This window comes from Mauremys reevesii, linkage group 9 (genome assembly GCF_016161935.1).
Source record: "Mauremys reevesii isolate NIE-2019 linkage group 9, ASM1616193v1, whole genome shotgun sequence".
Classification (NCBI taxonomy): Eukaryota; Metazoa; Chordata; order Testudines; family Geoemydidae; genus Mauremys; species Mauremys reevesii.
In genome coordinates this window covers 44,414,731-44,437,227 of record NC_052631.1, presented here as the reverse complement: position 1 = coordinate 44,437,227, position 22,497 = coordinate 44,414,731, and the positions used below count along the sequence as shown (strand labels likewise).

At 42.9% G+C, this 22,497-nt stretch overlaps 1 protein-coding gene across 4 annotated transcripts in view; it reads left to right on the top strand.

Moving 5' to 3' along the window:
• Nucleotides 1-6,125: 6,125 nt before the first annotated feature.
• The window catches only part of KLHL24 (kelch like family member 24), a 47,811-nt gene continuing 31,439 nt past the window's right edge, over nucleotides 6,126-22,497 (top strand). The window contains exons 1-2 of one of the 4 annotated variants that reach the window (XM_039486896.1): nucleotides 6,126-6,264; nucleotides 18,862-19,848. In XM_039486896.1, coding sequence (XP_039342830.1) covers nucleotides 18,929-19,848 — 920 coding nt within the window. In that variant the 5' untranslated portion in view covers nucleotides 6,126-6,264; nucleotides 18,862-18,928. Of the gene's footprint in view, nucleotides 6,265-6,515; nucleotides 6,574-7,066; nucleotides 7,127-8,000; nucleotides 8,070-18,861; nucleotides 19,849-22,497 lie in introns of those variants that run through there. The other 3 variants (XM_039486899.1, XM_039486897.1, XM_039486898.1) reach the window with 3 other exon arrangements.

Here is a 22,497-nt window from a genome sequence, read left to right as displayed (position 1 = left end):
CAGAGCCCTCATCCCCCCCTGCACCCTAGTCCTCTGCCCCAGCCCTGAGCGCCCCCCCCCCCCCGGCGGCATAAACTCCCTGGCCCCAGCCAGAGCCCTCATCCCCTTGCACCCCAACCCTCTGCCCTAGCCCTGAGCCCCCTCCTGCATCATGAACCCCTCATCCACAGCCCTCACCCCAACCCTCTGCCCTAGCCCTGAGCCCCCTCCTGCATTATGAATCCCTCATCCTCAGCCTCAGCCCCCTGCACCTTAATCCTCTGCCCCAGCTCTGCACTCCCTATCCCCAAACTCCCTCCCAGAGCCTGCACCCCCTCCCTCTGCACCCTTTCCCAGCCCCAAACTCCCTCCCAAAGCCTGCACCCCTCACCCCCTCCTGCACACCCAGCCCCTGCCTGCCTCAGGCCGGAGCCTGCACCCAGCACTCAAACTCCATTCCAAAGCCTGCACCCCTCCTGCACCCCAGACCTCCTCCCCCCACCCAGAGCCTTAGGCAGGTGGAGGCGGAGTTGGGGGGGCGGGTTCTGGGCACCGCCAAAATTTCTACAAACTTGCCACCCATGCAAACACTTCCAGGTCAACAATCTGCCTGGCTGCACAAGGATCTCCTGTATGCAAGGGGAAACAGAGAGTGGAACAGAGGATTCCCCACAAAAGGACAGTCCTTGCAAAAACTCCCTGCAAATACCAGAGCAGCCCACTGAGGGAGTGCTGCCTGGAATTCAGTGAGAACCCTATCCAAAAACCACACAGACTGGATTCTGGTCTGAAAAGCAAAAGCTACTGCCAGTTTCCAGCATGACCCATATGAAACAATCAGGTGGGACAGCTTTGTCAAGCCACCTGGAGTAAAGGCAGAAAAAGCAGGCTCCTGGAGGAAAGAGCTTCAGAGGGGGAAAAATGGATTAAAAACAGCGTCTCTTCCAAGAGCCACAGGCTAAAAAAAGAATGGAGGCAAATCTAGACTCTGTACTTGACCAAATGCCAACAAAAGCAAATAAAGGTCAAAACCCATCCCCCTAGCACAGTGGAGGAGAGAGAGGGCAAGGGAATCAGAGTATAGAAGCCGCTGAACAGACCGCAGGTGAAAAGCCACCACCCTGCTGACTAGGTCAATGAGCCCCTGGCTACCCGCATCTAGTGGCAGGAACAGCAAAGCAGGGCGCAAGCAGTGGTAACCATTCCAAAAAAAGTGATTCATGTGCTTCTGAATCTGGTCCAGGAGACCTGGGGGAGGTCTCAAGGCTGTTAGCAACCAAAACACATCCCCGAAAAGAGAGTCCAGGAAGGAGCCAGTGCTATTTCTCCAGGTAGCTCTGCATCTTCTCCTCAGCCCCTTCCCATGTATTGTTCAGATCAAAACAAAATCCCCAACACCTTAATCCCAGAGGTGCCCCATTGTAATTGTTGGGACAGCAGTTGGGGACTCCTTCCTAGCCAAGAGCCCCATAAAATCAAATTACTCTTACTCCAGGTAATTCAAGCAGAGGACACTTGTTCGTATATTTGTGAACAAGCACAAAGCACCTGCATGTCACCTTCAGACATGATGAAAACTGAGACATCGTCTACACAGGCCAACAGATACACCAGGAAATCAACATCCCTGGCATAGCTCAAGCCAGTCAAACAACTTCTAAGAAGGTGCAGGAATGGCTCCAGACACCGGGCATATAACTTCCCAGACAGAGGGCACCTTTACATATGCCCCTGCAGACTGGGGAGCAGCAGCTAAGACCCCCATCAATCCTTAAGACACTAAAAAAGTTATGGTAAAATAAAAAATATGACATGAACACTAGCTTCTAACATTGTTAAAAAAATAACTATGGTTAACTCTATAAAAGACCTTCTCCTGGTCCTCTAAAACAAGCCCTACATCCAGATTAGAAAGTTTGCTAACAATAAAAACATCATTAATTAAGAACAAATTATCAAAAATACAGCTATTAGAAATAGTATATATTTGATCAGAGTGTACCAAAGAGTCCAGGTAGTCCTTCAGCCAATTGGCTACGGCCCTGGATATAGTCTTATTATCAGAGAGGAGAAGGGAAAATAGGTCTCCAATTCTGTAAATCATAGAGGTTCTCTTTTCTGTGCAACAGAGAAATCACTGCTCTGGGGCAACTGAAAGGGAGCTCTTTCTCCTGGATACATTCCAGCACCAGTGGAAAAAAGTCAGGACCAATAAGATGTCAGAAATGTTTGTAGAATTCAGATGGCAGCCCATCAATATCTGGGGCCTTGCCTATAGAGAGCTGTTGGACTGCAACAGAGAGCTCCTGTAGTGACAGTGGGGATCAAGGCACCACTGCATCTCACCAGTTAGATTGGTAACCCCTGATGCAGCTCTTCTGGTGCCAGCATGTCATAGGTTTCAGGCGAATAGAGAGTACTGTAAAAGGAAACAGTTGCTTTATGGACCTCAGCAGGGTCAGTCATCAAATGACCATCTAGCAGCCAAAGACAAGAGATCTGCTGATGGTCCGTTGTCTTTTTTCTCCTGAAAAATAAACCTTCTGGGAACATGAGATTCCTATAGCTGGATAAAAAGGGCCCATCTCAGGGCCCCCTGCATCTTCTCTTCCAACAACTATCTCAGGGGACTGTACATCTCATTTAGAGTTTGGTGAATCTGTACCAAGGTCACCATCTACAAGGTTGCCATGAAGGTCCAAGATATCTCATTCCAGGGCACTCGTGGCCTGATGCAAGGACCATGTGGAGGCCTAGATATGCTGCTGTCAGAACAGTTGGATCTGGACCATCTCGACACCCCATTGCTATCTTAAGGATTCATATAGGGGCTTTTGCTGCCGCCAAGCTCCCAAACCATAGTGAATATCTGGGTGAAATTCAAGTCCTTTAATAATTTGCTGTTAAAGCACCATTGAGAAGCACAGGCAGGAAGAGGGAGAAATACACTGATCAGACAAGTGAGTGGGAGACACCGAGGACCAAACAAACATATTCACACTGTCCTTCATGGTATAAAAGTGATCCAATCTAGCATCTGAGATGTGTTTGGGAGTAGCCTTCAGCCCAGAGTACTGCCTAGCAGTGAGGTGAGAGAACCTCCAAACATCTACTAGCCCAAAGGTCTGCAGAGACAATACACTTCCCTGGCTGCCTGAGGGTATGGCTCATCATGGTTCCTATCTAAAACATAATCTACGGTGCAACTGAAATCACCTCCCAGGACAATACTACTGGTTCACAGCCAAGCATGGAATGGGCAAGTGTCTGCAGAAAGAGAGACAATCTCATCCCACAGTAGGGACATACACAGTAAAAAGATTAAAAACAACAATGCCAGTATGTCTCCCCAGCTAGAGGAACCGGCCCTGCACAAACTTCTTTACAGACAGGATCTACGCCCCTGCACCCCAGGAAAAGAGAACAGCTACCACAGTAGTGACATTAGAGTCATGGCTCAAGAAAATGTCCCCTTTCCATTCCTTCAACCAGTTTCCCTGATTATCAGGGTCTGAGAGGGTCTCTTGCAAAAAGACCAGATCAGCCCATTTTTGTCTTAGAAATTCAAAGAGTTGTGCCCTTTTATGGCCCCAGCAACCATTAATATTTAGAGAGCCAAAGTTGAGCAGCACCATGGAGACTAGAAGGAGAGAGTCAAAGAGCAGAGAGAAACAATGGAAAGTGGAAGTATCTGGGGAAAAAATGAGCCATTGAGAGGCCAATATATCTTGAACAATCCCCAGACACTTCCTCACCTTGATCAACAACTTTGTGAGAAGGAAACATTTCCTACGATCAACTGAGGTATCTTTCAAGACAAGGGCAGCTAAGTGAACAAAGCACTGTAAATCATAAGAACGGCCGTACTGGGTCAGAGCAGAGGTCCATCTAGCCCAGTATTCTGTCTTCTGACAGTGGTCAGTGCCAAGTGCCCCAGAGGGAATGAACAGAACAGTAGTCTCTGTCTGTTCTTCTTATACTCCCCCCCCCACCCAAGTCTCTTTGTTTAAGAACACAAAAAGGGAATGATTGGTGGATAGCCCATTCCCTCATTATTTTGTCCACCAATTAAGCCTTGTTTCTGACACACCAGTTTTGGTTCACTGATTTCTGGTTCCACATCTTCTGTTTGCATCAAGCATGATTTTAACAGTCTTTGAACTGATCAGCAGGCCTTTCAGTTTAGACCTATTTAGTTTTCCTGTCTCCTTTTTGTACCTTTTCCCATCAACATTTACGATCGTAGGTTATTGTGACATTTCATGAACTTTTAAATACTTTTACAGTTGAGCTCATAATTAAAGTAAATTTGTAGGCCCAATTATTATAACACCTTGACTCATTACTGCTTTCTTCAACCTGCAGAGAAGTGAGCTGTTTGTAGGTCTAAATTTCCTTGTACTGCTGCCTCCTTCTCTGTGACTGGTTCACTAGCACTGGTAGCAGGTGAGGACATGGCAGATTGTGAAGAGCTGGGCATGCAGAGAAACTACTACCTAAATATGACCAGGAATTATACTATTTCCTCTTCTCCCCATCTCTACAGAGTAGGAGGGAGAGTCTAAGTGACATCTTGGCCCCTGTTTTCCTCATGCAGTGAACTAGCTATGCACTCAAGTGCCTTAGAAATCCAGCGTTATCAGAGCAGTGTTGTTCTCATACAGTCCTTGGAGCCAATCTTGCCAAAATTACAGCTTTTCCTGAAGTGAGCAAGTAGGAAAAATCCTGACATTTGTGTTAAACACAATTAAATGGTGCCTACTGACAACACTATGTATATAGGAGAACAGAGATTAATTGGGGGATATTGTAGCTGGAGTAGATGAAGTAAGGATCCTCTCTTTTTTCTTTTCTAACTATTTCCTATTTGGGGCCTATTTATGAGACCAGTGTTGCACAGACATTGTCATATTCATTAGTCAGTTGTGTACTTTCCTAATATATATTGGGTAGGCCCCAAAAATACATTAGTAGATTTTGGGGGACACAGAAGCACCAGATACAAAATGCAACAGCTGAAGATAAAACAGTGCTTTAATTTGAAAGATATTGTACTGTCAGATTGCAAAATTATACTCACTCAGGGTGAAGGTTCATTTTTTTGGTAAAAAGAGTAAAATATAAGTTGTTGGTTTTTTTCATTATACTCTTCTTGATAAAGGGAGTTGAGTAGATTTTGGATTTAGGCCGCTAAAATTACATGATAATTTGTAAGGCTGCTATACTGTATATCAGTTGGTGTTGGAGAATATTTTTCACTGAGCCTCTCATTTTCTTCTTGCCTGTTCTGCTTCTAATTTCCTCTTCACTAGTTTTTTCTTCTTTCAACGAAATTAGTATTGAAACACTGACTATCGAACAAGATATCTAGTTTAAAAATTTCACATATTTATCATTTCTCAATATATAATGTCCTAAACAGTCAGTTGCCTTTTAACGGACAGAAAAAGCCAAATTACTGAAGCTCTCGTCTCCTCCAGATGTTAAAAACTGGAATAAATGAAAAAGGGCCCAAGGGCATAAATCAGAACTTTTGTGAGCACTGATGGTTGCACTCACAGAGATTGTGGGCTCATTTTTGGAAGTGGCCTTCTGAAAATATTACCTCAAGTTACAGCTAAGGACTTAAGGGGGGATGAATAGCTCAGTGGTTTGAGCATTGGCCTGTTAAACCCAGCGTTGTGAGTTCAATCCTTGAAGAGTCCACTTAGAGATTGGGGCAAAAATTGGTCCTGCTAGTGAAGGCAGGCAGCTAGACTCAATGACCTTTCAAGGTCCCTTCCAGTTCTAGGAGATTGGTATATCTCCAATTATTACCTTTTAATTTTCACTACAGTTGGCTAGTCAGTTCTGGTTCCATTCAGAAAATTCATGTGTAAATTATACATGCCAACAAATGCCTGGGTGTATCTATATTTTAGATTAGTGGTGCAATTATTTTTGGGAAGTTGGTATTTTAAACCATTAGCAACTATCAAGGGCCAACTTCAACTCTGACCATGGACTAAAACGGGCAGGCAAACGACGTGACACGGATGTTTGCATCGCTGTGGTCTCTTTGAACTACATCTCCCAAGTACTTCAGCCGCTGTGCTCCCACTGGCTGGCGTGTCACTGACATCATGTGTTTTGGCTTTGGCAGGTCACATGTTTCTCAGGGTCTCCTTTGTTTTGAGTTGAGCTGGAGCTAGAGAGACAGACCTAAAACAAAAAAGGCAGAGCAAGAGCACAAGCAGCTGCCCCAGTTCGCAGCACCAGCGAATCTGCGGGAGGCAGGACTGAGAGGTACCGGGTGTCTGTGCGTAGCTGTCAGGAATCACGGCGGCAGGGGGGCTCCAGGGGATGGGGCCAGGAGCGGTGTCACAGCACACCAGGCTGCCTGCTGCCAGCGGGGACGGGTGTAAAGCAGCCCGGGGCAGGGACCATCCTGCTCATCTTGTCTGACCTGCTGCCCATGGCAGGCCACAGAGCCTCACCCGCCCGCTGCCGTAACAGCCCCCTAGCCCCGCAGCTCATGGCCGAGGGAGCGGGAGGCTGAGCCTGCCGTTCCCTGGGCGCCTAGTAACGTTCCCCGCCCGCCCCGCTTCTCCACAGGTGGGTGTCAAGTTCCCCTCCCGGAGCATCCGGTCTCCAGCTTGGCGGGGACGGGGCGCAGGCTGGGCTTGCTGAGGGGGCGCGGGGCCTCAGAGAGCCGGGCTCCGTGCCGGGGGCCCCGTGTGCTGGATGTGTCGGTGGCGGCGGGACAGCGGCCGGTAACGGTGGGGGAGTTCGTTGAGGTTGACCAATCCCGGGGGGGAGGGGCGCTGTCCCCCCATCACATTAACCCCTCCGGGGCCGCCGAGGGCAGTAACGTTCTTTCTTCCCCTCCCCTTGGTGGGGTCCCAGTATGTGGACTGGGGCAAACCACAACGCAGGGAAAGGGTGACGCTGCCCCCCCCCCCCGGGTATTTAGTAATTTGGACCTTTCCTTCCTTGTTCTCCTCCTTTTAATAACAACGGTTTGTGTGTGTGGGGCGGGGGGGATTAAGGGTACTGACGATTGGATAAAAAGGGAGCAGGAGGCGGGACTTTGGTGCTGCCTCGGTCTGATTGGGCAGAACTATTCGGACGGGGAGATGGCTTGTCTCTAAGGCTGCACCGGGTGAAGGTGAGCTGGAGGGCGCGCGCGTGCGCACACGTGGCAGTCTATGATGCTGGTGGTGCCTTGAGTGAGCCCGTTGTAGTAACGCGCATGCGCACACCTGGCGGTGGCCGGTGGAGGTCGGGATGGTTATCCTCTCTGGCGCCAGTCTGAGGCGTGTCTCCCCCCCCATCCCCTTGGTTCGCCGCCGGAAGGGGACGGGCGGGCCAGGCTGTAGGGTGATGTCGTCCAGCTTCCACCCCCCGCCTAGAGTAGTTGTGTAATGCGGGCCCCGGGAGGGACCGACCCGGCTCAGCGCGGTGCGGGCCATGCCGGGAAGTGCCAGGTGTGGAGGCCGTCTCAAGTATGGGGGCCGGGGCAGCTGTGCCTGCTGGGTCTCCCCCTGCGGCCCTGCAAGCGCCCCTGTGTTGTGATTCCAGGTAGCAGGCCGCCAGTTAACCAGCTCCTTGTAAATACTAGAAACTCCCTTAGGCAAAACTCCCATTGACCTCAGTAAGCCTTTATGTTGCAACCTTTTGTAGCATTTTTTACTATTTCATTCTTGTGTGTGTATGGGGAGAGGGGGCGGGGAACAACAACTTTGAAACACTCTTGGATTATAACTGTGCTAATATGCAGTTAGCCCTCAGGGCACAAAGTATAAACAGAATCCTTCCTGGTGAAAGCACACAAGTTTCAGGACATACATTTATAACGTATGCAAAATCTGTATTTGAATAATGTTAGGGCTGTGATGCAATCAGACAAAAGCCAGTAACCCACGCTCTGCCATTTACTCAAGTGGCTGTAAACAGGAAAAAGTCAACAGTGTAAATTGAGGACAATATCAGCCTTCAATTTCTTGGCTTTTGTCCATTATTTTTACGGCCTTGATGGTACAATGCATCTTTTTTCTATTTCTTTGTTTCTATGGGATATTTTTAACAGAGAAATATGCAGGTGTATAAACGTAAGTATAAAACTAATCTTGCCATTGTTACACGCTCAAAACTCCCACTGATTTAAATGAAATGTGACATAAGGAAATCCCATTGAATTAAGGCATTAGGAGTGGTTTTAGTGTACTGCACATCAGTTCTTCAGTCACAGATTTCAAGAGCATGCAAGACCTGAATTTCTAGTGTAAAATAACAAGCAGAAAAAACTCTTAAAAATCCCTAAAACTTTTTAGACCTTTCTTATGTCACACAGAAACAAAAAAAAGAAATATTTTCCCCCTTTTATACATCACTTTTTAAAAGTAGACTGAACAAAAGTTAGAGAATATACTCAAGGGAACAATCCTATTTTGGTCAGAAGGATGAACTAGATCAGTGGTCCCCAACCTTTTTATGACCAATAGCACATTCATGTTTTCAGAAGAGCTTGGCGGGCGCCAACAATTTTACAAGGCTTATTTTGTATTTGTACATTAAATAATACAAAAAAAATATTTAATATTACATAATATATGAATCCAGAGAGAAGAGAGAAGCCGGAGAATAGCCGCGAGGACAGAAAACACTGGTGCTCGCAGCCCTGGAATACTCTGTCCCCAGCAGGTGCGGGGCCCCAGATTCTCTTCTCTGCTGGGCACTAGGTGGGCCCCGCACCTGCCGGGAACCGAGAACTCCGGTGCCTGCAGCCCCAGAGTTCTCTGTCCCTGGCAGGCATGGGGCCGCAGCTTCTCTCCCCTGCTGGGCACTAGGCGGGCACACATAAATGCCCCGATGGGCGCCATGGCGCCCACAGGCACCACATTGGGGACCACTAGACTAGATGAACTGTCTTTTCCGTATTTGATTTATGATGTCCAACAATGTGGAATAAAGCACATCCACTGGATATGTTTGTTAAAATAATCATTAAAATAATTAGAATGAGAATTAAAATGCAGTTATTAGGCTTCAGCATAAACATGGGTATTTATTTATTTATTTATTTGTATTACAGTAGAGCCCCACCCAAGGTCATTGCACTAGGACAGTGCTATATAAATGCATAGCTTTGTCTTGACGAGGATTAAAGGTGTGTTGTTAGAAAAGGTTAAATAACACCTAGTACTACACACATTCCAAAACTCCTACAGTGAAGCCAGACTATGGATTTGGATTTTGTTTGGTTTTACCATGTGTTAGTAACGTGATAAAAAAACACCTGTTTTCCTGGTAAAGACAAGGCTCCGGGCCAGGTTTATATTAGCAATTTTTGTCAACGTATTAATGTTGGTAAGGGTGTGATCTTTTTCTTATGACATTTCTATGCTGGCAAAAGCCCTAGTGTAGATGCAGTTATACTGGCATAAAAGTGCTTTTGCCCATGTATCTTATTTTGCTCAGGAAACCAGTATAAGCTATTCTGACAAATGCAATTTCTGCCAGGGCAAGCTGCATGTACACTAGATGGGTTTGCCAGTAGAGGTATACTGACCATAGTCTTTCATTAATTTGGGGTGTGGATTACACAAGTCACTAATCACAGGTTCTTTAGTCAGGTGGCTACTTGAAATTATTATGAGATTGGTGGGCCACACATAAAAACTTGAATTATCCAAATAAATCCAAGGATAATCGTTAGAGCTGTCAAGCGATTAAAAAAATAAATCACGATTAATTGCTCTGTTAATAGAATACCATTTATTTAAATATTTTTGGATATTTTCTACATTTTCATATACTGATTTCAATTACAACGCAGAATACAAAGTGTACAGTGCTCACTTTATTTTTTAGTACAAATATTTGCACGGTAAAAATGATAATAGAAATAGTATTTTTCAATTCACCTCATACAAGTACTGTAATGCAATCTCTTTATCAGGAAAGTTGAACTTACAAATGTAGAATTATGTACCAAAAAAACCTGCACTCAAAAATAAAACAATGTAATACTTACAACCTACAAGTCCACTCAGTCTTACTTCTTGTTCAGTCAATTGCTACAGACAAGCACATTTGTTTACATTTGCAAGAGATAATGCTGCCCGCTTCTTGTTTACGGTGTCACCTGAAAGTGAGAACAGTCGTTCGCATGGCACTGTTGTAGCCAGTGTCAAAAGATATTTACCGGCCAGATGCGCTAAAAATTCATATGTCCCTTTATGCTTCAACCACCATTCCACAAGACAATAGTCAATGCTGATGATGGGTTCTGCTCGTTAACGATCCAAAGCAGAGCGGACCGACGCATGTTCATTTTCCTCATCTGAGTCAGATGCCACCAGCAGAAGGTTGATTTTCTTTTTTGGTGGTTCGGGTTCTGTAATTTCCACATCGGAGTGTTGCTCTTTTAAGACTTCTGAAAGCATGCTCCACACCTCATTCCTCTCAGATTTTGGAAGGCACTTCAGATTCTTAAATCTTGTGTCAAGTGCTGTAGCTACCTTTAGAAATCTCACATTGGTACCTTCTTTGCATTTTGTCAAATCTGCTGTGAAAGTGTTCTTAAAACGAACATGTGCTGACTGGGTCATCATCTGAGACTGCTATGACATGAAATATATGACAGAATGCAGGTAAAATAGAACAGGAGACATACAGTTCTCCCCAAAGGAGTTCAGTCACAAACTTAATTAAAGTATTATTTATTTATCAAACGTCATCGGCATGGAAGCATGTCCTCTGGAATGGTGGCCAAAGCATGAAGGCGCTTACAAATGTTTAGCATATCTGGCACGTAAATACCTAGCAATGCCGACTACCACAGTGCCATGTGAACACCTATTCTCATTTTCAGATGATGTAAAAAATATAAAGGGAGCACTGTACACTTTGTATTTTGTGTTGCAAATTGAAATCAAATATTTGAAAATGTAGAAAAACATCCAAAATACTTAATAATTTTCAATTGGTATTCTGTTGTTTAACAGTGTGATTAAAACTGTGATTAATCACTATTTAATTGTGTGAGTTAACTGTGATTAATCGACAGCCCTAATAAGCATTAATATATGGAAAACACATAAAGAATAAAGCAGTCCCTGCTGACATACTCACAATATAATAGAGACAGGTGAAAATAGAAGAAAGAGTCAGACTGGTTTTTTTCCCAGCATAGCTATATTGGCTAAGGGTTATGATTTTTTACACTCCTAGCCAGTATAATTATGCTGGCGTAAATTTGTAGTATAGATCAGGCCTACCCCATGGAGTTATTCAGGAACAGTTGTTCCTAAGTCAGGCCATGTGTCGCATAGCCCTTAGACAGCATAGACTTTAACATGTGCTAATGTGATGAAATTGAAACTTATGGGGGAGCTATTTGAGATAGTCCCTGCCCCAAAGAGTTTAGATGGATGGGGAAATTCACATCTCTCCACTCTATTGGTTCAGGTTGTCTGCAGACTCAGGAAAAGAGAAGCACAGTGGTTTACATTCCAAAAGTTTTCTTCACAACTGTAAGGCTAAACATTTACAGTGTTTATTTTTTACAGAAAATGGTAGGGCCACCAGAAAAATGCCAGCTACAACAGTGATTGGTACTATATGAATACCAAAGATGAATAGATAAAAAGAAGTTGGAACAGCTTTTTTCCTTTTTCAGTTAACCGTTGGCTCAGCTTAATTAAAACTTTTTTTTAATTATGAAGTAGCTGGGTTTTTCAAGGGTTTAGATCCCCTTGTGCAATACAAGAAATTAAGATTATGGTAGGGAGCAACTTTCTTACCTTTTGTGCTTCTGTAATTAAAATTGGCATGTCACATCTGTCAAACTTTTCCTTTCATATAATTTTAAGTGTATCCAAATTATAGGTAAAAATGTGGTTTAAAAAAAATGAACTCACTACACAAATCTTATACACCAAAGCAGTGTTTTACAGTTGATATATAGTGCACTTCATAACACAGGATTATAAAAGTGACATGAAAGACTGCTGTACTGGAACAGTGAAAATTTATGATCTTGGTTCTCCAGTGAGCTCTGCCTGGCTCAGGGGTTTGCCTACACATAGCTCATTGCAGGATCAGGGCCTAAATATTAAAGTGACCTCAAAGCTTGTCAATGGGAAAAATGGATTGTTCTTTCTGACTCAATAAATGAACATACCTTCTTTGTGCTGATTTAAGGGCCAGTCTCGCCAAACCTTCCGCATGCAAGTCTTCCTTACTCTCACAAGTAGTCCAGTTACCTGTTAATCTCCATGTAAATAAAGATTTACACAAGGTTTTGCCATTATTTTTCTTCTATGTATTATGTCATTTTAGAGATGTAGGGGTTCCTTAGAAACTTTACTCTTTGCAGGATTTTTCATTTCTCTCTCTTTAGCTTTAGTTAAATATGTGGCAGAAAACCTGAAATTGAACTCTTAGGGTTTGTGTACACATGGAGATATTCAGGAATAGTGTGGTCACTCTTAAGCCATGTCTACACTACTGGCACTACAGTGATGGAAGGGCCTTTTTACTGTCACTGCAGTTAGTCCACCTCTCTGAGCAGCATAGCTAGGTCAGTGGACCTAGCTGCATATACATCAGGGGTTAGGTCATCTTTAACTTCGGCACTCAGATGTGGGAATTTTTCACACCCCTGAACGATGTAGCTAGGGCAATCTAAGGGCATGGCTATACTTGCGAGTTAGAGTGCATTAAAGCAGCCCGGTGCACTCTAACTCATGACGCATCCACAATGGCAAGGCACGTCGAGCGCTCTGACTCCGCGGCTAGAGCGCCCCTGGTACTCCACCTCGGCGAGTGGAATAACATTTGATATGCAAGGCCATAGAAAGGACAGTACGTATAAATTCTAGGAACTAATTCCTGTTCCCATTGCAGTTAGTGGAAATATAGCCTTTTAATTCAGCAGGACAAGGATTGCAATCTAATACGTTTAAAAGCAGTGAATTCTACTATTGGTTTGTTGTAATTTGCTTTTCTCCCTCATTTCTTTCCCCCTTTGGTATCATTTGTGTGATATACTTTGTTGGTAATAATAACGTGATAAATAATAAACTAAAGCTTCATAAAAGTGCATGGTACTTTAAAGAAATGAAAGAAGACTGGTAGCTCTTGAGAGCATTCATTTAAATTATCATGCACTTTTATGAAGCTGTATTTTAATATTAATTACTTTATTATTTTACTAATTGATTGCTGACTTTTGTCCTCATCCCTGTACAAAGTATAGAAGACACACGTTCCCTTCCTCAAGGATCTTACAGTTTAGGTTAGAGGTTCTCAAACTGTGGCTTGGGACCCCAAAGTGGGTTGCTTCGGTCCCCATTCCTGGGGTTGTGTAGTAATTTTTGGTGTCAGAAGGGGGTTGCGGTGCAATGAAGTTTGAGAACTATTGGTTTAGGTATATGGCTTGAAAACACAATGACCCTTATTAAGCAATTAACAAGTATTATGAATTGCACTGTATGTTGCATGCTAAAATTTAAATTTGTCAGTTTAGTAAGAACCAAATCCTGCTTTCTTTACTTATGTGAATAAGATTGCTCATGGGAATAAGATGAACAGAATTTTGCCCTGTTATGCTATATACTAAGGCCATGATTCTGTTTACATGCTAGTTTTACCTGGGTATAACTCCACCAGCTTCATTGAAGTTACTTCTGATTTACATCAGTTAGATCAAAATCAGGCCTTTAGGGTTATAGTTATATTCTCACAGTTGCACTTTCCTTTTTTACTGCTGATATAAATCCCAATTCTGCCACACTTTCTCATGCTGAGTAGCCTGAATTTACTGTACAATTAGTATCAATATGAGTAAACGTGGCAGGGTTAGGCCCTCAATATAATAAATAAGAATAACCATACTGGATCAGACCAATGGTCCTTTTAGCCCAGTATCCTGTCATCTGACAGTGGCTGGTGCCAGATGCTTTAGAGGCAATGAACAGAACAGGGCAATTTAGCAAGTGATCCATCCCTGTCATCTAGTCCCAGCTTCTGGCAGTCAGAGATTTAAGGACACTCAAACTACAGAGTAGTATCCCTGACTATCTTGGCTAATAGCCATTGATCCTCCATGAACTTACCTAATTTTTTTAACCTAGTTATCCTTTTAACGTTCACAACATTCCACAAGTTGACTATGTGATGTGTGTAGAAGTACTTCCTTTTTGTTTGTTATAAACCTGCTGCCTAGTAATTTCATCAGGTGACCCCGATTCTTGTGTTATGTGAGGAAGTAAATAACATTTCCTTACTCACTTTCTGCACACTATTCATGATTTTATAGACTTGTATCATGTTCTCTCCCTTTAGTCATCTCCTTTCTCAGATGAACACTGTCTTTTTAATCTCTCCTCATCTGAAAGCAGTTCCGTTATCCCTAATCATTTTTGTTGCCCTTCTCTGTAATTTTTACAATTCTAATATATCTTTTTTGAGCTAGGGCAACCAGAACTGCATACAGTATTCCAGGTGTGGGCATACCATGGATTTATATAGTGGCATTATGGTATTTTCTATCTTATTATCTATCCATTTCCTAATGGTTCCTAATATTCTCTTAGCTTTTTTGACTGCTGCTGTCCTTTGAGCAGATTTTTTCGGAGAACTATCCACAGTGATTCCAAGATCTTTCTTGAGTGCTAGCAGCTATTTAGACCCCATAATTTTGTAAGTATAGTTGGGATTATGTTTTCCAATTCACAGTACTTTATCAATATTCAATTTCATCTGACATTTGGTTACCCATGTATGCAGTGTAGTTGTAGCCATGTCAGTGCCAGGATATTAGAAAGACAAGGTGAGTGAAGTAATATCTTTTATTGGATCAATTTCTGTTGGTGAGAGAGACAAGCTTTCAAGCCACACAGAGCTCTTCTTCAGGTCTGGGAAAGGTACTCCGAGTGTCCAAACTAAATGTAAGGTGGAAAAGATTGTTTAGCATAAGTAGTTAGCACATGCTGTAAGGGACCATTCAAGGTACAGTGGCCTGTTAAAACACTGTCATAGGATCAAAAGGGGGCTAGTGGGTTACAGATTGTTGTAATAAGCCCTAAATAAGGCTACGTTTTAGTCACTTTTATTTTTTAGTAAAAGTCACGGACAGGTCACAGGCAGTAAGCAAAAATTCGTGGTCCGTGACTTGTCCATGACTTTTACTAAAAATACCCGTGACTAAAATGGGGAGAGGGGCTGCCTGAGGGTGTGGCAGGTGCTGAGGGAGGATAGCCTGTGTTCTGGGGGAGGGCAGTTGGTGGCACACAGCCTGGAACCCCCGCTGGTTCTGGAGGGGGCGTTTGCGCACTGCCTCCACCCAGAGCGCTGGCTTTGCGGCTCCCATTGGCTGGGAACCGTGGCCAGTAGGAGCTGTGGGGGCGGTGCCTGCAGGCAGAGGCAGTGTGCAGAGCTGCCTGGCCATGCCTCTGCCTACCACTTGAGTGAGGGGGATGTTGCCACTTCCAGGGAGCCCCCCAGGTAAGCCCCGCCCAGAGCCCACTTCACCCTGTCCCATATCCCTCCCTCCCACACCTAAACTCTGCTACTGCGGGGGGGGGGGAGGGGGCAGTGCCCCAGCAGCAGCTGGTACAACTGGCACAGGGGCTGCCTGAGCTGCCCCTGAGTCAGGTGCACCGGCCGCTGCAGAAGTCACGGAGGTCACGGAATCCCTGACTTCCATGACAAACTTGCAGCCTTAGCCATAAATCCAGTGTCCAGTCATCCAGTTTTTTGAGATCCCTTTGTAACTCTTCGCAGTCAGCTTTGGATTTAACTATCTTGAATAATTTTGCATTGTCTGCAAACCTTGCCACCGCAATGTTTACCCCATTGTCCGGATCATTTATGAACAGGAGTGGCCAACCTGTGGCTTCGGAGCCACATGCAGCTCTTCAGAAGTTAATATGCGGCTCCTTGTATAGGCACCAACTCCAGGGCTGGAGCTACAGCCGCCGACTTTCCAATGTGCCAGGAGGTGCTCACTGCTCAACTCCTGGCTCTGCCACAGGCCCTGCCCCCACTCCACCCCTTCCTGCCCCCTCCCCTGAGCCTGCCACGCCTTCACTTATCGGGAAGTGTGGGGAGGGAGGGGGAGGTGCTGACTGGCAGGGCTGCCTGTGGGTGGGAGGCGCTGGGAGCGGGGTGGGGAGGCTGGTGGGGGGCTGCTGACATATTACTGTGGCTCTTTGGCAATGTACATTGATAAATTCTGGCTGCTTCTCAGGCTCAGGTTGGCCACCCCTTGATTTATGAATATGTTGAAAAGCACTGGTCCCAGTACAGATCATTGGGGGACCCCACTTTTTACCTCTCTCCACTGTGAAAACTGACCATTTATTGCAACCCTTTGTTACCTGTCTTTTAACCTAACTAATACATGAGGAGCTTCCCTCTTATCCCTTAACTGCTTACTTTGCTTAAGAGCCTTCGGAGAGGGATCTTGTCAAAGGCTTTCTGAAAGTTCAGGTACACTATATCAACTGGATCATCCTTGTCTACATGTTTGTTGACCCCCCTCAAAGAATCCTCGTAGATTGGTGGGCCATGATTTCACTTTACAAAAGTCATATTGACTCTTCCCCAACAAATCACTTTCATCTATGCATCTGATAATTCTGTTCTTTGTTATAGTTTCAACCAGTTTGCCTGGTACTGAAGTTAGGCTTATTGGACTGTAATTGCCAGGTTTGCCTCTAGAACCTTTTTAAAAAAATCAGTGTTACATTGGCTATCCTCAGTCAACTGGTACAGATGCTGATTTAAGCAATAGGTTACATACCACAGTTAGTAGTTCTGCAGTTTCATATTTGAGTTCCTTAGAAAGCAGTATAGCTGGTGTTTAATATTCTCATCTGGCCCAGGAGATGTCGCTACTGGGTAAAACTGTTGCAAAATAAATTGGATAGAGTATAGAGATACAGATTAGAATATCAAGTGACACAATATTAACTGGGTGCTTTAGCAGGCTTTATTGAAAATGTTACATCGAATGCAACAGTATTCTTTAGGCAATAAATTGACATGTAATCCATGTGTTAATCCAAATTAAGGATAATTATTTTGTAGGCTTCATATGACTTTATAAAAAGTGTTTTCTACCTTGTAAATATTTTCTAAATGTTTTCATTAAATTGTGTCTGAAATAGAATTGAGCCCTATGTAAAAAGCAACAGTATGACGTTTGGTATATTTATAGTGTTCCTTTTTAAAATTGTCTGAGTGAGGAAACTGTACTACAGAATACAGTCAAGAATAGAGCCTTCTAAAGAGGCTTTATAAAAAGCCTGTTTAAAAAAAAGTATGGTTCATTTTGTTCTATGTTAAGAGATGGTGTAGCCAGACTTTGGTCCAGTAATATGCAGCTCTGAAGATGCTGGGCAGTCAGGAAATAAAATTAGTGTTAGAAACAGCATTTACTGTCTCTGTACATGGAGAATGAGAGGAAATGGACGTAATCTCTTAGAATCTTTTTTAAAAAAGAATCTTTTGCACAAGTTTTAAAATAATTTGAGACACATCCTCCTTGAAGTTTAAAAATGAATCCATGCACTTAGAATTATGGAAGTTAGTGCAGGAGTGCTTCCCAGGTTTTTTTTGTAGGGCTTTAATCCAGTTGGTTTTAAAAATCAGGAATCAAAAGATATACCAGCTGAGCTATGCTTATGGGGATGATTATCATATATACCTTCACCAGGCTATGTCTAGGCAAATTAATTGTATTATATTCACAGGCAACCTTAATTCATTTCCTAACCTTTGACTGTTTGACTTTTCAATCTTAATAATGTTCTTTCAACATAGTTTGTGTATGAGTGAGAGAGCTGTATATATTGATGATGATATAATGCCTTCGACTATAGTCTTTGCTTTTAAATTTTAGATAGGAGTTAACTACTGTCAGAAAACAGAAATTCTCCTTTAACTCACTAGGTAGCCCCCACTTCTTACTTCCAGATGCAAAGACTCCTTATTCATTTCCTTGCATAATGGTTTTCTCACAAATATACATAATTTTTAATTTGATATTTATTCATGCGGTTGCCTTTTTTCTGTGGTATCTACATTATGCTTCAACATGAATTTTAAGTATTTTTTTTCAAATGCATATTAGTAACCTGTATTAATTTTTAATTTCACCATAGCATATTGATTAATTGATTGTTTTGCTGATAAGGAGAAAGAGCTAAGACATTTGCTTTTGCTGATCAGGAATGGTCACTGGGATGAACAAAATAATTAAACTCCAGAGATTGCATTAGGGTACTGATGTATAATGAAGACTGAGATGTGGTTTGTAGCCTCCCTCTACAATTGTTCTAGTTTAAAATTTTCAGTCTTCTTTAATATTACTTTTATTAGTGGTATTACAGGAGCACCTGGAGACCCTGAGATCAGACTTACATTGTGCTAGGGGCTGGGCAAACACATAGTAAGAAGCAGTTTAAAAATCTGTATAGCAAAATCCTGAGGTCTTTCCTCGAGCAAACTCCTGCTGATATCAGCCGAGAGATTTGCTTGAGTAAGGATTTTAGGATTTAGCCTTTTGACATTTTTAAGCTTGATATAAAGGTGATACTTCAATTAAACAAAGGCTAGGGTATTCATAATTATGGTTCTCACAGCAACCTTAATTCAGTCCTTTGTGTGTATGCATTACAGTAGGATATATTTCATTGCATTGCATGATGTCACATTCATTTGCCAAATAATAACTTTTGACGTTTACTAGAGTAGTGTAAGTTACACTGATTTTAGACTGATCAGGCTATTTGTTTTGTATTATGTAAGTTTCATAAATTTCATAATTCTTTCATTGCATTAACTGTCAGAATTGATTGGTTGGGTACTAAAATGTTTTAATTCTTCTAGCCATAGCACTGTAAAGAAGACACTCAGAAATCTTTTCTCAATGATTCTATAGTCAACGGATGTAACAATGGTACTAATACTGGGCCGCAGACTGAATAGAGAGGATAGCGGGGTCCGTGATTCCCCTGCAACCAAACGTAAAGTTTTTGAAATGGACCCAAAGTCCTTATCAGGTCATGAGTTTTTTGACTTCTCGTCAGGATCATCCCATGCTGAAAGCATACTCCAGATCTTCAATGAGTTTAGAGACAGCCGCTTGTTCACAGATGTAATTATCTGTGTGGAAGGAAGAGAGTTTCCCTGTCATCGAGCTGTTCTCTCAGCCTGCAGTAGCTACTTCAGAGCTATGTTTTGCAATGATCACAGAGAAAGCAGAGAAATGTTGGTGGAGATCAATGGCATTTTTGCTGAAGCTATGGATTGCTTTTTACAGTACGTGTATACTGGCAAGGTGAAAATCACTACAGAGAATGTGCAATATATCTTTGAAACCTCAAGTCTCTTTCAAATTAGTGTTCTACGTGATGCTTGTGCCAAGTTCCTGGAAGAGCAGCTGGATCCTTGTAACTGCCTGGGAATCCAGCGTTTTGCTGATACACACTCACTAAAGACACTCTTCACCAAATGCAGAAATTTTGCACTGCAGACATTTGAGGATGTTTCTCAGCATGAAGAATTTCTCGAGCTTGGGAAAGATGAGCTCATTGATTATATTTGTAGTGATGAGTTGGTGATCAGTAAAGAAGAGATGGTTTTTGAAGCAGTTATGCGCTGGGTTTACCGTGCTGTTGATCTGAGAAGGCCAGTGTTACAGGAACTTCTAACACATGTGAGACTCCCTTTATTACATCCTAACTATTTTGTACAGACAGTGGAAGTGGAACAGCTGATTCAGAATTCTCCAGAGTGTTATCAGCTGCTGCATGAAGCAAGAAGATACCACATACTTGGAAATGAAATGATGTCCCCAAGAACTAGACCACGCAGGTGAGAGGATTTTTTACTGTTTTTCTGATATGCCCTAGAAGAACATTTTTTACCTGTTTATCTAGTAGATATGAACTGTAACCAAGACTGTGTCATAGTGAAAAAAAAATTGCAAGTGTCTATTATTTTGTGTTACTGAGTTCTGCATTTTTACTGCCTTATCCACACACAAAAGCCTGGTCACCTCACATGCTTAACTTTAAGTAGGCCTTTGCGTAATCTTATTCACACATATATGTAACTTTACTGATATGAGTAGTCCCCTAGAATTCAATAGGAAGGACACTGATGTCAGTAAGTTACTCACAAGTGTAGATTTTGGCAGGATGAGATTCTCAGCCCTTTGCACTAGTTGCCCAGTTAAGCCACTTGCAGCAGCTTTCATTCCAGCTCATTACAGTGCAGCCATTAATCCACTACATTTCATAATTATTTAATTTTTACAGTGTAAAATAATAATGTATTGTACTCTTATTAAGGAGTTGGATGGCATTTTTCAGTTAGGGCAACAGCGACTGCTTTTGAAAATCCCACTGTTACACCACAAAACATTTTACAGGTTTAATAAAACACTTTACAGGACTAGAAATACAGGTCTAGAATTGTATAACAGATTTAGAGATGAAATAACAAAACAAATGTATATATTTACAGAATTACATAGTAGCTACAGAAAATATTTTAGGTTTAAATATTGTAACCCGTTTTTTAAAATCCTAAAACATGACTTCTTATTATCCCATAATACAACTGGAAATTGCTACTGTAAGCTACAGTAGGAAATGAGAAAAAATGCCAAGGGTGGTATTTTGGTAACTGTTGGTTATGGATATTTCTTTTGGATTCTGCAATATACCTTCCTTCCCAGGTAATTGCTAAAAATATTACATTCTTGAAAGAATGGTAAAGAAGGAAAACTAAGATATTTAACCCTGGAAATTCTGCCAAACATAACATAGGTACTTGAGAAGATTAGTTGGCTAGCTGTAATGCTGCACTAGAGAATTAACTGAAAAAGGAGACACCCACCTCCACCCCTCTGCTTATGTTTAACAGAGACATTTTCTGAGCAGGGTTTTTGTTACTAAACTTAAGAAGAAACTAAACACTGAATCATGAATGCAATCTGTTATTAAATTCAAGGGATAGTTCCTTGTCATTTGATTCTGTTGCAAAAATTGATAAAGTTTTGTAACAGTTACCAGATTCCTCCCTGCCTCCTCCATGCTTTCCCCTTTCATTTCTTCTAAAATGGGGGTTTGGTAGCTCCTTTACCCATTCCCTCCCTGTGTGCCATGTATTGCTGCCTCTTCTTTCTCCTGCTTTGCTTTTATGTAAGCTTTGTTAGTGAAGAAAAAGCATAGAACCGACTGAAAGTTCTGTATACCAACATTAATGTTTCTACTGAAACTTTTCTTGGGAATTGTTCTTGGGATTGTGTGTGCATATGTATCAGTATGTTTCTATACTTAACTGGTTTCTGACTAGCTGTTCAAAAACAGTGGGATTCTGGTCTGAGTTCATTTGAAGCAAGTAAAAATTGTCTGTCACTGCACGTTTAAAACTTGAGTTGACAGTTGTTGATCCTCCCTTCTTGTCCCTTATGACCCTATGCCAGAGGTGGTCAATTATTTTTTGTCAAGGCCCAAATTTCTTTGTGAAGGTATAGTCAAGGTCCAGACTCCAAGGAAGAAAAATAATAAAAATAACTACAATAATGATGATAATAATAAGTAAATAAAGATTTTGGATTCCATTCAAAAGCCTCTCATGGTCAGGATTTGGCCTGTGGTCTGCCTATTGACTGTTCCTGCCCTAAGCTTTCATTGTAGAACAAAGTGGGGATGTGGGAGCCAGATAACTGAATACAGTTGCACTGACATCTTGAGGTCGTCTCTCATATCTCCATTAAGCTTCACAGTGACATCTAGTGGTCATGTGGTTCTAGTGCACGGGTGGGCAAACTACAGCCCTCGGGCTGCTTCTGGCCCATCAGACATTTTTATCCATCCCTCAAGCTCCCGCCAGGAGCTCACAAGTCCCTTGATGAGAACCATCTTCAAGCACGCAGAGCCGCACTGCACAGGCGCAACTTCACTGTGCTGTTTCCGGGATTGGAACCCTGCCCCAGGTGGCAGAATGCCAAATTCCCTCCCAGTCTCCTACAGTCCCACCTGTCCCAGCTAGGGTGCCTTCGCCCATGGCGGTGCCTGGTATGGCCGCCTTGGTGCCACTGCCGGCAGGGCCCCTAGGAGTCCCCAGTACCACCCCTGTAGAGCCTCCCCCACACACCACACCCCATGAGTCCCTTCTCCCCCATCTTGGTAACATCCCTTATAGAGCACCCCCTGCCATGCTACACCCCATAGAGTCCACCTCCCCCACCAGGTATTCATGGCCCGCCATACAATTTCCATACCCAGATGCGACCCTCCGGCCAAAGAAGTTTGCCCATCCCTGTTCTAGTGGATGGACTCCTGTGTATTTAAAACAAAATATGAATTGCATACCATAAGCTTTGAATATCTTTAGACTGGCTTACAGTTGTTGCTTATTTCAGTGCACAGACCCACTAGACCTGTCTAATGAAAATACATCAAGATGTACTTTTAATTGGTTATTATTATGTTTATCCATTTCAACCAGTTC